The sequence below is a fragment of the Dreissena polymorpha genome, chromosome 1 (genome assembly GCF_020536995.1).
Source record: "Dreissena polymorpha isolate Duluth1 chromosome 1, UMN_Dpol_1.0, whole genome shotgun sequence".
Taxonomy (NCBI): domain Eukaryota; kingdom Metazoa; phylum Mollusca; class Bivalvia; order Myida; family Dreissenidae; genus Dreissena; species Dreissena polymorpha.
In genome coordinates this window covers 14,254,601-14,271,162 of record NC_068355.1, presented here as the reverse complement: position 1 = coordinate 14,271,162, position 16,562 = coordinate 14,254,601, and the positions used below count along the sequence as shown (strand labels likewise).

Below are 16,562 nucleotides of genomic sequence, written 5' to 3'. Positions count from 1 at the left end.
AGTATGTAAACTTCTGAATGCAACCATAGAGAGCGCGCGGATTAAAACACAACAACAAATAATTGTTAATGCATTGCTCCGTTACTTCAAAGAAATCTCAGATCATCGACTGAATACCATTTCGAAACAGCCCTAAAACAAACCCATAACTTGTTCGTTTCATGAACACATACTTATTGCATTGTTTTGATTTGTTATTAACCCATTTATGCATAGTGGACTCTCACATCCTTCTAAATTGGATCAATTTATTTCCAAAATTAAGGATGTCTAGTATATTTATTTCTATATTTATAATATTTCTTACAGAAATTCCGTTAAGCATCATGCGGCGTCTCATCTTGGTCTTCGCTGTTTGCCAAGACCTTTTTTTCTAGACGCTAGGCATAAATGGGTTAATGAAGAAACGCAATCTCTCAGTGAGTTCGAGGCCCTTTATACAATACATATCTGGTAGTCAATGCTTGATCATACTTCATTTGTCGACAATATTGTCAAGAATGGTATTAACCCGGGTTTGTTCTTTAAACTCATAAATTGCAACTTTGTAACATAAGCGATGGAGCGTTGCGGTGAAACGCAAAATCGCAATTTATTTGCAACGCTCATTGCGTGAAAAGCTCGATTTAATCACGAAGCGCACTTGGACTTAAAAAATGCGCAGTATAGTGAACATGTTCAGTTTAAATGTAGGTCGACACTTACGATGCCTTAAGGCATTGGGTAGATTGACAACCAATAGTGTAAACCCAGTAGATAAAATAAATCGTGCATACTCGTCATGCCGCATACTACAATGTCTACTTTTTAACATTGCAAGAGGAATTTACAAGGCCATTTTGAATTGTTTTGCTGAGTGTTGATACGGTTCGCGCGATCTAGAAACGCATGCGAAATTGTCTTCGTCGGTAAGACGATATCGAGCGATAAAATACAAAATTGTACTTTGTTTGCAGCAATCGCGTGGCAGGCCCACATAAAGGTGTCGGCAGTGCACCGGTAATTTTCTGACATGTTACAGAACGCTAAAATTGCTTGTAAAGGACTCTGTATGATATTCAGTTCACATGCACTTATTTGAAGCAAACAAAATAATTGTATACTTAAGGTTGGTTTTATACGAATGCACTCTGAAACAAGGGACAAAATTGTCACAAAACCAGTTTTTCAAAAAAATATATATTTATAAATTTGTCTAGAGCTTTATCACAGACGTGACGTATACCCCAACATGCTGCATTGACTAGTAATATTTTGCATGATGTCTTCACAAAACAAGATAAGTTAATGTATGGCAATTTTAAGAATTAGTATGCCCTTATCATTAATGTCCATTTTGACCTTTGAACTCTTGAATTCTTTCGCATGACACGCCGTCCAATGACTGTGAACAAAATTCATGTACAGAGTCATTTTAAAATATCACAATGAATGACATAGTTATGGCCCGGACAAGCTCATTTATGGCCATTTCTGACTTTGGCACTCCAAGTGTGACCTTGACCTTGGAGATATCGACGTAACTCAGTCTCATGACACACCGTCCAATGATTGTGAACAAATGTACCGAGTAATTTTAAAATCTCACAATGAATGACATAGTTTTGGCCCAGACAATATCATTTATGGCCATTTTTGACCTGTGAACTGACAGTGTGACCTAGACGTTGCAGATATCGACGTAATTCTTTCGCATTACACACCGTCCAATGATGGTGAACAAATGTGCCAAATGATTTTAAAATCTCACAATGAACGACAAAGTTAAGGCCTGGACAAGCTCATTTATGGTCATTTTTGACCTGTGAACTCAAAGTGTGACCTTGACCTTGGCTATATCGACGTAATTCTTTCGCATGATACACCGTCAAATTATGGTGACCAAATGATTTTTAAATCTCACAATGAACGACATAGTTATTGCCCGGACAAGCTCATTTATGGCTATTTTTGACTTTTGAACTCAAAGTGTGACCTTGACCTAGGAGATATCGACATAATTCTTTCGCGAGACACACCGTCCAATGATTATTAACAAATGTGCCAAATGATTTTAAAATCTCACAATGAAGGACATAGTTATGGCCCGGACAAGCTTGTTCCGCCCGCCCGCTCGCCGACATTCGCCAATATAATAACCTTTTTTTTTCTTCGAAAAACCTGGTTAAGAATGCACCAATAATATAAATATGTATTTCATGCGTTTATCTGTATTTATTAAGACGCTGTTAACCATTCACCTAATGCAAAAACAATAGACAAACAACATAAAAATCGTTGTAAGCGTTGTAAACATTCCCTTAAACAATGCACTAATAATTTCAGAGCCAAGTACGACAAAAAAAACATTTTATGATATTCTATTGTGTTTCGGACAAACATTATGTTCATAAATTTTTTATTAATAACACACTAAGTATCTAAACCATGCTAAATTGATAAATACTTTTAAAAAGTACAGGACACAAAGTTACAAGACCTACTTACCCTATCTTTTTGGAGACTCTATATGTAACATTAAATAACTTTTGTGTTGTCCTTACGTTATGTGGTATGATTACATAGATTTTTGTAGATACAAAATGCTCGTTTTTATTTATTTGTGACCACAATTAATTCCATTGTTATTTCCCGCGAATATATATATTCATACGACACACGAACATCATGTTAGTGTTCATGTGTCGTATGAATAGATATCTTTGCTGGAAATTAAAATGGAAAAACGACGAGCATTTTGTATCTATAAACATCTATTTTACCAGACGACATCTGGTGTTGAAATATCGGAAATTGCCATAAGGAACACTGATTTTTCATTTGTTAAGTTTATTACTTTAATATCGTATCATGGATACATGTACATAAACATGGGATTGAAGGCTTGCAGTCAGATCTTAATCGATTTGTAAATAAATAGCATATATCCTTACTCCGTGGCATATCCGACCTCAACTTTGAATATTTAATTGTTCTCGAGAGGATGTGGGCAATTTAATTATTATATATGGCCTAAAAAACGGTGGTATATTGGTACAGATATTTTATGCACAATTCAATGTTTTTAACTAGTCCACTTTTCAAAACAGAATTTGCTCAATATACTGTATTGGTGTATTAAAACCTGGAGCGTACAAACGTATGTGTTTATACCAAATAAACGCTCATGATTACAGCCTATCTATACCTTTTGAGTGATCGAGCTTGCAATAGTATATTTTTTTAGCAGACTTTATGTTCTGGCTAACCATTCACAGACTGGCGTTTAAATTGCGTTCCTAAGGCGACCCGGACCTAATAATTACTATGGTAGCCGTCCGTGTGGTCGTCGTGGGTACTCTAAAGGCGGTTTCCATAATGTGAGTACCTAGAGTGTGCCACTGCTGAGGAAGTGGTTTGACCTCCGCGTACACGCAAAGGAAAAATAAACAGGACTCACAGCGCGATGGTTGACGGTATTAGGATGCCTTTGAAGAAAGAGCTTTAGTGTTCTTGTAACGAGTATCGGATATTTTCAAAAGCTGATAGTTTTGGTTGTATTAAGAACGCCAGTCATGCGTGATGGGAACATAATTCCACACAGTATTTCGAATAATATTATGTTCACGCAACTAGTCCTGTTCCGCTTCGTTCATGCTATTGCTATAGTCGTTACTTACCTGTTCATACTAGTGCTATAGTCGTTACTTACCTGTTCTTACTAGTGCTAAAGTCGTTACTTACCTGTCCATACTAGTGCTATAGTCTTTACTTACCTGTTCATAATAGTGCTATAGTCGTTACTTACCTGTTCTTACTAGTGCTATAGTCGTTACTTACCTGTTCATACTAGTGCTATAGTCTTTACTTAACTGTTCATACTAGTGCTATAGTCGTTACTTACCTGTCCATACTAGTGCTATAGTCGTTACTTACCTGTTCATAATAGTGCTATAGTCGTTACTTACCTGTTCTTACTAGTGCTATAGTCGTTACTTACTTGTCCATACTAGTGCTATAGTCGTTACTTACCTGTTTGTTAAAATCGTTCATAGTGACACGGGCTTTAAGAGAAGGATGGAAGACAAAATGAGTTTTAAGAAGAAAAAAATAATATATTTTTGTCTACCAATAGCGAACTGTTAACCGAATTTAGCGTATTTTAGCGTTAACTAATGCACGGCTCGTCATTAAACGTGTTATCGGTTAACGCTTTGAATATCTCAATCTTGATAGCCATCGTTAGATAAAGACTTTAATTATCACGATTCTAAATCAATATTATACGTCCAGTGCACGAGAACATTTTACTCTTTAACATAAACGACAAAAGATCATAGTACTTATCATTAGCTGACAAATCAATTGTTGTAGCAATCGTTATGTACTATAATATTATAATATCATAATACGAACAATAGGTGAGCCGCATCGTGTAATGCGTGCACTAACTTATAATACATATATGTGACAATGAACCCTGAAATGTTTTGTGACAAATAGAGGAGGCATGGGTATATATAGCATTTGTAATCACAATTCGTGTCTTATTATCAATACAAACATGGTTTGAATACAAACGCATGTTATTTAGTTGTGAAGAAGTGTTATAATTTAAAAACGTACTATGTATGAGACGTATGTGAAATTCAACTCTCTAACATTAGAATGGCCATTAAAAAAACTGAATACTTATCAGAAAAGAAAAAAAGTGTAACATTTTTTAATGATTCGGGGTTTTCTCGAAATGTCTGTATTGGTAACTAAATAAATAGTATGTAATATTTCAATTAAATGCGATGCGGGGAGCTATGTTTTACGAATGTTTTATTTCCGTTTTTGAAAATACTGACGAATTAAAATTAATCCCGTCAGTCCTATTCTAAGGAGCATTTTCTAATGATCCAGTATAAGTTTATTTACAGTAATACATTTAATAAATGTGTGTAATTGGTGAAAGCATGCAATTTATTGTTTCACTTCCAGTGTATCTAAACTTCGAAGGAGGCAGAAGCTATTGAGCTATGCGCACACGCGTTTAATAAGTAATGCATGATATTATTAAATATTTGATTCTACTGCTTTTATTTAACGTTTCGGCATTATGCCTTTATCAAAACAATGGAAACTATATGTAAACTACATTTTGACGTCTTTTGGCAGCACTATTTAAATAACAACGTAATGTATTTTTAAACGTCAAATGACGCTGTACATGATGACGGCATAAATGACGTTATATAAAATGGCGCAAATGACTTTAAATACTTACCTATTACGTGTCTCAATCTTATGTCTTATACTTTAGGATAATTCAACTGAGCTGATATTATTATTTTTTCGAATATTAATGCAGTTCTAGTTTCGATATATCTCGGATGTGTCACATTTTACTCTGGACATTGTATTTGACTTATTTAACATAATAAAAATACACGTACTTCACAGAAACAATGACAAGACAGGGTTGCGGATGTCAGTTGGATTCTTTAAGTATTACAAGCTGCTCCATGGAAACCTTTTCATACTGTTGTTTGATCATTGAATAAAACAAACATAATTATACATTTCAATATTAGAAAAATGTTAAGTAAAGGGAAGTAACACAGAAGGCACCATCATACGTACGAATATGTAGTTACTGCGCTTTAATAGATAAATAAGGTGTGCTACAAACTTTAGATGTACATATTACCACAAGTCAAATTCGAATTAAAACAAGTACAATTCACCTAAAACATTCGCTGATAAGATATGAACATACTTGCCCAGTTCTGTCAAATGACGTCAAATCACCATAATATGAAAGATATAAAAGTATGAGATAAGAACGACTTGAAGTCTGTGAATGGCACACATTTTATAGATTTTGTGGATGACTTCAATGTTTACAATGGTGGCTAGAATTTTAATTCTTCTTGTTTTGTTTCACCATGGTTACTGCCAAATCCAACCAAGTAAGTTTTACCTAACAAATTAAATTAAAGACAATTTGTTTCAAGGGGTGAATGAATCATTAATTGCAGATTCTTGTGATCAAGATAACACATTGCATTTCCACTTAAAACAAGACGTGGGTACCACCAGCATTATTAAAATGAACGCATGTGTTACTTAAGTATAACTTTATATTCATTGAAAACCGCAACAACAACTAAAGCCTGTCGATAACATTACACCTTGATTGCAAGACAAAACCTCCATTTCTGAAAACCGCAAAGTGATAAACAATACATGAACTAAAAGATGATGATCCAGCAATATATGTAAACGTATGTGTACCCCATCTCCACCCTAACTGACACAAATTGCAAAGGACTTCATGCCTCACATCAAAGCACATCAGAATTTATTTCTCATAAAACTGGCTGGAACAGTTTTTCTTTTTAAATAAACAGCATCAGAGGATTTCTTCCCTGAAACAATTGCAGAAACATGCTCTATCCAAGAATAAGGGTGTAAGATGCCATTTCTTCACTAGGCTTGTTATCCCATTTGAAAGTCTTCTAATGGGATGTGTTTAGGGTATAATGGTACCTTAATGGTGTCATTTCATATTCGACGACACTGTGACATTGGCCTTTGGCCATTTGGGATGATTTTTCTTCCTCACAATTTTGACGGCGTCTCTTCCCCCATGTCGTTATAAATTGTATCAAGCGTTCTCTAGATCTCGTACGGAAACTAAATGGAGCAACCGCTCGTTCGACCGACCAATCGTCAAGTCCAAAGCTATATATGCCCACTTTTACGAAGGTAGAAGGGGTGGGGGGAAATACTGTTGGGTTGATACAGCCCCCTCCCCTCTAAATTTAGAGTAATTATGAACGGTTAAAGTTTATTATTTACGGTGAATTCGAAATTGTTGCACTATTGTGTAGATGCGCTCATGAGTTGAAAATACTGCACTGTTTCAGAGTCGTGTGCAGACCTGTACATGAGTAACATCGTGCGTCAGAGTGGCGAGTACACAATCTACAACAACAACAACCAACCGTTCCAAGTGTACTGCGAGTTTCAACATGGCTACGGATACACGTTTATCTCCCCGGCAACACGTGTCAACGTTGACATCGCTAATCTCGTAACGAACAGAAGTCACGTTCTGGTAAGAGACCGCCGGAAGGACGGGACTCAGTACGAAGCTGATCTATCTCAAATCACGTCGCACAAGAACACGCCTCTTTCTATACAGTACAACACCTACACCAGCTACCGCGAAATCCAGAACCCGTCTATGGGTCCGTATGTTTACGTGGGGTTCATCCCTGTAACCGACACGCATTTACGTGGTACAGAAGGCTACCAGATGGACGGCCAGGATCTGACATTCACCAACTGCGACGGAAACTCTAACAGCTATTTTGTGTTCCTATTTAACGCCCATGGCGCTGCGCCATCTTCGTACAATCCAACATACGCCTTGATGCAGAAGCAGTGGATCGATGGGGCGCGGGCGCTTCCTCGAGGTCGATACCTCCCCGACGCTTACTTCAGCTTCTTTGAGATGCACTTTGGCGGCTGCGGTGCGTACGGAACGCCTCAACACCTTCCACAGGTCAGCGGGGCGGCCGTTGGTCTCCGATACGGTCAGTGTAATCCAATGTCATGAACTCATGTGAGCTCCTATTATCAAACTCGAAACGGTAATTTTCTGGCGCGTTTTCGTGCTTCCAATATTGACGAAGAGAGCCTTGTACAGAGCGTCGAATTACACAGTCACATGTGACTTGCACTCTCTTTTTAGGCTCATTAAGGGCACAATTCTAAGCGTAAGAAAAGCAGAGAATTAGTGAAAGTAACTTCTAACAAATGTATCAAAACAGATTGAAACAGTTATTATTACGGTTATTTATCGTGGATGCAAGCTCTGCATTCAATTTGAATGCCCCAAAACACAGCTCGATGTTTATTTTAGTTATTATTTTAGATTGGGAGTTATTACTCGTAGATGGGACCAATACTTTTAATAAAGGAATTCAACATAATTGCGTTCAATGTTTGAAACGAAGTACGGCAACAATACTTTTAAAATGCACATTTTTTTGTTGTTAAATGTTAATTTTAACAACTATACGTTTTCCTTATAAATAGAAAAATATGTGCCGTTTATAAGAGAATGGCAAACTGATACTGGTATGGAAACATATTTCCAGATATATCCTGCCCAATGCCAGTTGACGTTACCCACGCTACTAAGAGCGTCTCATCCACGTTGGTCGGTGGTCACGTGACGTACACTTGCGACCTCGGCTACACGCGCGCGTTTGGTGATCTCACGCAGACTTGCTCTCCAACTGGACGGTGGACGGGTCTAACACCAAGCTGCCAAAGTAGGTTCTATACTTATATACAAGCGCTTTTATTCACCAATAAGGTCATTTAGTTAAATTCAGACACATTACGGTTAATGTAATGCATTTCGATAAAATAAGTAAATTTAAATCGGTGATCATAGCATTGAAATCTATTAATGTCAACATATGTTTGCACTGTGTATTTAATATGTTTCGTTAATGTGAATAAGCACAATAATAAAAGTGGTAATGATAATACAAATAATCTATATTTATTGAATTTCATTCATCATCTGTTCAGGTTTTCCGTGCTCGAGCCACCCTTGCCAGAACGGCGGTCTCTGTTTTGAGATTGAAGGAAGCAACTACGTGTGTGAGTGTACGGAAAGTTTCTCCGGAACCCACTGTGAAAAGCCTAATATGTAATCATAGACCGTCAGTACATACCCCTGTCTAGATCTACGCTAGTCAAAGAGTAAATAAACGTTCGTCACTGTTTGGTTTTTGTTATGAAATATTTTACAATAGCTAATGGTGAAAAAAATGACAATAAAAATAAATATACACGTAGCCATTCCAGAGTTGGTGAATGTGGTAAGCATTTATACATCTTTTTCCATTAAGCCATTTATGCCTAGCGTCTAGAAAAAAGGCCTTGGCAAACAGCGTAGACCCTGATGAGACGCCGCATAATGCGGCGTCTCATCAGTGTCTGCGCTGTTTGCTTAAAAGAATTTCTGTAAGAAATATTCTAAATATAGAATTTAATATACTGGACATCCTTAATTTTGGAAATAATTTGATTCAATTTAGAAGATGGGAGAGTCCAATAGGAATAAATGGGTTAAACACGTGGATATGAACAAGGAGAGAGTGACACCAGACCAATATTACTTTCATTGAAGGTAACGATAATGCTGATCATTTAATCACCCTAGCACGACAGGGCAAATCGACATTTTGTATGGTTGAGTAAAATCAAATGGAGTCCTGGCTTTATGGCTTTTTGTTGTCACAAAGTAACATACGTTTAGTGATATCGTGCTATATTAAGATAATGTGACTTCACTTCAGTGGCTGTTATACCTATATTTAGAGAAAAAACAAACAAACAACAAAAACAAACGTATTGTCACAGATTTAAAAATACAAGAGCACCGCATAACGGGTGCCACGCTCGGCTGCGGGCGCAGTTTTGAATAAATGAAAGCTTGTCAGAATTATTAATTAGAGGTCACAGTGATCTTGACCTTTGACCTAATGACCCCAAAATGGGTGTGGCGTGTAGAACTCATCAAGATGCATCTACATATGAAGTTTCAAAGTTGTAAGTGGAAGCACTTTGATTTTAGAGCAAATGTTAAGGTTTCAGCACGACGACGGCGGACAGCGGACGTCGGACGACGAGCTGCATACGACAATACCTCTCCGAAAACAGCCGAGCTAATAAAAGGACAATGTGCTGCAGAGAGCGCAATAAAACTAATGGAGTCTACTCGTCCCACATGTCATGGCCGTGAATGAAATCTACTAAGGGTCACATAGAAGTTAAGTTCGGTGTTCTCAAATTAGAAGACCCATTCCAACTGCAGGACTACTGTCTAGATTGTGCGTTAATTTTTTATATATTCTGAATACATATCTGTTGATTTAAGGTTTGTCTTTATAAACATCACTAAAACACCCACTTTGTTAAAAGTGATTCAACCAAAGCGACGCAAAAATAGAAGCCGTCTTTTAAATCAAAGCGCTGAGGGCACTGAAGTTGTTCGCTGTTGTCGTCCTTGATTAGCTTGTGCGAATTGCACAGGCTAATCCGTGTGCACAGGCTAATCTTATTTGACGTGCATTAAGCCCCGTTTCCCTGAAAGCAGCCAATATGTACAGATTTCAATGATAAACACTAGACTGGCCAATGTCGTCGTACAAGCTGGTATATACACTCACTGCTAGAGCAGAATCATTTGTCGTCTGCTGCAGACAGGCAGCGGTAATCGTCCCTAGCAGAGTGAGTTGCGGTTCTTACCGTAGCTAAGGCTTCTTAGTATGATTTGCAAAATATGCTCTGTAAATTTAGTCGGCCGCTAACGCGACCAACTAAAAATTAAGCAAGGCTGGAAACATATTGTATAAGATCCATAATTGCATATCGCGGGTCATAAAAGTGTGACGGTATTATATCAGCAAATAGACGTTTTGTTCGAAACTATATCAAACTCTAGCATTAAGGCTCAAGGATGAAAAAATAGAAAGATTTTCATATGAAACAAAGCATACACTCCCTCGTTAAAATCAATAATTAAAAGACTAACTTTCTTATATCGATAATAAACAATGCTCTAACATGAAATTAGTACTATCGTCAAACTAAGTTTAATGGTTCCATTTAAAAGTGTTAAATTTGTTCAGTTGATTGTCAATGATTGTGATATATTATAAAAACGATGCGTTTGAAACCTCAATAACTTGCTCGCTACCGAATCAAAAACGTAATTTTGTACGACATAGGCATGGGCTATATTTACTCTCAAAATTACTTGAGCACAGTATATATAGATTGTGTGTATATTGTGATAATTCAGATCTTGTTTCCGTTTGTAGTATAATTTTAATTAAGGTATTTACTAAGGTCGCCAGAACACACTGTGTTAATGATAAGTAATAGTTTATGATATTTGTACGTCGAATGATAAGGCGCCTGTGCGTTGTAGACTTTACTCAAACGACTTAAGCTCCCGATCTTCAAATAAATGATCGATGGCGTTCCATGAAAGGTATTTAAGGTTCATGTAGAGGCTTCATTTTGAAAAATGTGGGACCCCTAGCATTGAACTCAAATTTGACTAAAGGAAGAGTGCCACATTGATAATGTATACATATATGCTTTAATGGATGTTTTTCCTTCAAACTGCTACCAATTTTGTACATCAACGTATCATAACATCCACAAAATCAATCAAAATACAAAGAGATTTTAACACTAAAATATACATTGTTTTCAAAAATCTGAATCATGTTTATTCCACGTATTTCGGCGGAAAATTATATAACTAGTGAATGATATCGACATTGACGAGGGCAAGTTACGCTTAAATAGTAAAAAAAGTTTGCATATCTAGAAATATCAAAACTCGAACACATGTCATTTCATCACCATGGGGGCAGCCATTTTTAAATTAATAAAATAGAAAGAAACATGCTAAAAACTCACTCATCGCCTAATTGACATTCCATACGGTTGACGATGACAAATGCATTGGATTGTAATCTTTCCGTTGATGTTTGCAAACTGCACGATCAGACCTCATAAACACTCAAAAGAATAACTATGTAAGAAGCTTTTCACCAATTTTTACAATCGTTGTCGAATCTCATATAATATATTATTATGCCGCATAAAATAGTACGCTTACAGACTGACAGAAAGATCTAGATTACTCCGTTCAATTCATCACGGTATACTAATCTATTGATAATATATAATAATACATCGCTTTAACAATCTAAAAGTAGTAATAATTCTTTTAAACGGAGTTTTTAATAACGAAAGTGAAAACAACGGAAGTTGGTTGGATATTCTGTGAGATACACTTCGGCTCCAGAAAAACAATACAAATTAACTAAAAAGACGTGTGGGGGACAATTTTCAGCTGGAGACTATTTCAAATAGGGTAAGTGATGATATCTCTACGCGGTCATTTCTGTTATTTAGTGCGATCTCTTGCTGATTAATGTTAATAGTTGTTTTACAAGTTGCCACCAAACTGTCAAAATAAGCATGTGTTATCTCAGGTATGTGTATACACATACCCGGTTTTCTCACCACTGCAGGTGGTTTCGACCGATTTGTTTTGCACGTTTTTCTACGGATCACAGCGATGGCCACGCTTTCAAATGGGTAGAAGGAATCGAAATATAAAATCAATCGTTTTGCCAATTTCTTTATATTCCTTTACAATTTTATATGTCGTCTGCAATCTATTTCAATTTGAGACGGTTTAAAATTTGCAATTTGGTTGAGAGGTAAATAACAAAATTGTTAAGCCTTTGAAATAGAATTGTGACTCTTATTATCCACCATACCTGGATTGTTAAAAAGTAGTTACGTTTTAGTTATTTTTAGAACTATGTTTAGGATATTTATCCAAAAAAGGCAGTTGAATAAAAACTCATTTGTTGTTTTATGACAATAATTTTCTGTGAAATGTTGCTAACTTGACCTTGTATATGTATATAGCTTTGTATTTATTCAACTTAAGGTAGTGCATATCATTCCTAACTTTAGATTTAGATTTTGTAAATTAGTGTAAAAAAGTATTGGTTTTAAACCAAAATACGAATAAAACACACAAATATTGAATGTCAAAAATGTGTTTATGTTATTCTATCCGTCTTAAGCTTTAAAATGATATATAGTTTGACCATATTGTACCACATTCAATGAAGAAAAACCAAAGCGAAGTTTTAATGAATTTTATCCCCCCCATGAACCTTAAAGGGACTGTCAACCACGACGACGTTGAAAAAGCAAAGTTCTAAAATACTGTATTTTGTTACAATTATGAGTTTATATTGATTAAAAAATAACGACTTACCAGTCAAGTATTACATTACTTGAAAAACGTTCATATTTTCAGTATATTTGGTAATAAAATTTCGCGATGTGAAATCGAAAGTACATCGCGAAAATAGGTGACATAACGATATACACACTATAAATAACGCCAGTAGATTGATAATTTTCTATATAAGATATATTATATCTACTACGCATGCACAATTTGCATTCCTGGGTTTTCCACGTGACGATAATGATCAATCTACTGGCGTTATTTATATGTAACTGGTAGTTACCTGGTAGACATACCCAGTAAAATTGATTCCCAAATATTCTGAAAATATGAAAACTTAACAACTTTTTTTCAAGTAATGTAATATATCAGTCGTGATCTTTTAATCAATATAAACTAATACTCGTTCAAAAATACGGTATTTTACAACTTTTCTTTTCTACGTCGTCGTGGTTGACAGTCCCTTTAAAGCGTTACAATCTACGTTAGTTTAATTTTGCAAAAATTAGATGTTAAAACTATGCAAATCCTCTTCGAAGTGGCGAGGCTATAAACTTATCGTGTTTTGGATGTTGCATTGTATATCGCTCTTGATCAAGAATTGTCAATTTAGGCCAAACTTTTCGCCAGAAAAATAGGGAGACGGGTCTGCTAAACTTTTTGTGTCATTAACTTTTCGTGACGATTCCTAATTAAATCAGAATACGCAATGACGTGCAGCAGTCTTCACAATCTCTATAAGACATTTTTAACGTAATTTAAGTTAATTTTAGGTAATTTAATGTTTAAATAAGTAAATAGATTCGCCCCCACAAATAAAAAAGAAGCATATTTTACCATTATTTTAATTGGAAAATGAAAAGCAGTTCAAGGTCAATGAACACAAGATTTTTTTTATTGGAAACAACACGTTTCTTACGCCTTTTAACCCAGCAAATATTACTTTATATTTCTTAGCTGCAAAATGTGAGTTAATTTAATCAAGGTGATGCTTTATCATTTTGATGCAATTTCGTTTCATTATATCCTTTTGCATCATCCAGACTGTTTGCACTCTTGTTAACACAGAATGGCATTCGTTGCGTATACCGAGACTTTTTAACATTATGGAAAAATGACAGTTTTCAGAACACATATTGTAGATAATTAAAATTACACATTTTATCACATGCCATACACTGTTTCCCTAGTAATATAACCATTACATATTTTTTTATATTACACATGTGTAATACAACATTTTTAAGCGTTTTCATTGGCTTAGTTTTCGTTTATTGACCAATCGCATTTTGTTATTTTGCTGAAATGACGTTGCAACGTCAAATGACGTCACGAAATGTAAACAACATTCAGGATTTATCATTATGTTTGCGTAAATATTTATTTAATTTGCTTATTTAAAAGCATGTGATAAAAAAGATCTGACTCGTCCAGGAAATTCGTTAGTGAGCTCGCCAAAGGCTCGCTTACTAACAAAATTCCTAAACTCGTTTAATAAAATATGGTATGATATGACAACTCGTGCCAGATCCTATATATATTAAAACAAGCAGAAACACGCAATATTCTAATTAAAAACATAACATGTCAGTAAACGTGTTTAGAGAATAAAAAAAATCTATTTACCAGTTCCTTTAATTTTTGTAAGAATACCAAGAATACTATTCGAAAACTTTAATTATTTTAATTATTTATTTCACAGCTCTTTGATAAATTCTCATTCCATAACATACATTTTTTAAAGCAGTTAGATTGGTCCTTCGTTATATACAATTTAACATGTCTGAATGACGGTTGCCTAGAGGTGACATTCACTCCCATTTTTCAATTGCACTCCTCTTTTTTCTTTCTCGTGGCCTCGACTTAGAAACTCGAGGCCACGACTTACTAACTCGTGGCAACGAATTGTATGTCGTTGCCACGAGATAGAAAAAAGAGGAGTGCAAAACTAAAGCAAAGAGGAGTGCAATTAAAAAAAGAGCGGTGCAGTCAATAAAGAAAGGGTGCATTAAACAAAAGAGGAGAGACCTTACAGGAAGTCAGATGCTGCAAATTTCCCTTAGCAAAGAACGAAAGCTAAGAAGAAACAATATATACACAAATTACAAATCTGCAAACTAAATAGCAACCAAAGTCGAAACCAATTTCATAATAACGAAGATGAAACATGTCGAGATTTATTTGGATAATGAATAATGTGAAATATTTTATCAATAAAATTGTATACATACTGAGACACGTTAATGTTAACACTTCAAACGTATCTGAAACTAAATTGAGACTAAGTATCAGCGCACAGCTTTAAAAGCATCTATCCAATACTCGCTTAGAAATGTGTCACAATTACAGTCCATTTATGCCAGAACTGCGTCTTACTCAAATTCATTTCAACCATCGGAATCGTCTTCAAGAAGACTCGATTCATTCATTTAAAACACCAATCAATAGTGAACGACCAAATCATAACCCATTGTTTCCTTTTGGAGAGAGACGCTCTCAAATTGTACACACACGCATTAGAACCAATTGTAGTGCATTTGATGAACATCTCTTGATGCGTAATGTAGTCGCATCGCCTCTATGCCGATGTGGACTAAAGGAGTCACCTTTTCATTATGTTATTGAATGTCAGCTCTACATTAATATCCGTGCAGAACTTCTGAATACTATATCAATGTACTCCGTTCCCTCTGCCCAAACGATCTTATATGAAGATAACATTCTGGGATATCAAACTGATCCCAATATTGCTGATGCAGTACACACATTTATTGTAAATAGCAAATTAGTTGAAACATAGATGCTTCAGAACTTCTCTAAATCTCTCTTTCTCTTGCTAAGTCATTTTCCGCAAGTATATATGTTATATTAATTTGAAATTTCCCGCACGTACATGTATATAGAGTATCTAGCATGCCTTTCCGTGGTATCGGCCCTCTTAATGAATACATACGAATTCTGGAAGTGAACAAATACAAACAGACGCATGCGTTATATGTCAATATATAGTTAAATGTGTATTCTTGGACATAACAACGAAAACTGCATTTAAATCGGCCATGTTTCGACAAAATACTGTTTAGACTTAGCTCCCTTTCGTAATCTGTTTCATCTACACCATGTCTCATTATATCGTCACTTCTGATTGGTTGTTAAGATTTGTTACTATGTGCACGTGCTTGTTCTAAAAGTAGTAACTTAATGGAAAACCGAAACTCTTGCTCAATTTGTTTTTAAAATACTTTTACACTTTATTGAAAAATAAGCGGCATGTAACACATTTCTACTATTAATACACGAACAAACTACTTACTTGTGATTTACGTTATTTAAAGGGGCCTTTTCACAGATTTTGGCATTTTTTAACTTATTCATTAAATGCTTTATACTGATAAATGTAAACATTGGGTCGTAAAAGCTCCAGTAAAAAATCAAGAATAAAATTAAAAAAAGGAAAAGAACATTGCCCGGAGCAGGTTTCGAACCAGTGACCCCTGGAGTCCTGCCAGAGTCCTGAAGTAAAAACGCTTTAACCTACTGAGCTATTCCGCCGAGTACACATACTTAATGTATTTTATACCTTATATAAGCAATCTTCGTAGTTTCACAAAATTTTACGACAAAAACAGAACTCTCCAAATTATTCAATCGTTTCGCGTTGCAACGCTTTATAATTTTTAGGTTTTAAAATCGTCAAAAGATGCATATAATGGCT

The 16,562-nt window shown here is 35.5% G+C and overlaps 1 protein-coding gene across 1 annotated transcript; it reads left to right on the top strand.

Moving 5' to 3' along the window:
* The first annotated feature begins 5,768 nt into the window (after positions 1–5,768).
* Positions 5,769–8,772, top strand: LOC127871828 (uncharacterized). The gene is made up of 4 exons (XM_052415061.1): positions 5,769–5,936; positions 6,897–7,568; positions 8,136–8,312; positions 8,578–8,772. The coding sequence occupies exons 1-4, from the start codon at positions 5,855–5,857 to the stop codon at positions 8,700–8,702; spliced, it is 1,056 nt and encodes a 351-aa protein (XP_052271021.1). The 5' UTR covers positions 5,769–5,854; the 3' UTR covers positions 8,703–8,772.
* The last annotated feature ends 7,790 nt before the right edge of the window (positions 8,773–16,562 follow it).

Excerpts from the sequence above, each read along its gene's own strand:
- LOC127871828 (XM_052415061.1), top strand. The coding sequence starts at position 5,855 with ATGACTTCAATGTTTACAATGGTGGCTAGAATTTTAATTCTTCTTGTT. Across the intron at positions 7,569-8,135 it reads GGCCGTTGGTCTCCGATACG|ATATATCCTGCCCAATGCCA; the intron begins GTCAGTGTAATC and ends ACATATTTCCAG. Across the intron at positions 8,313-8,577 it reads TCTAACACCAAGCTGCCAAA|GTTTTCCGTGCTCGAGCCAC; the intron begins GTAGGTTCTATA and ends TCATCTGTTCAG.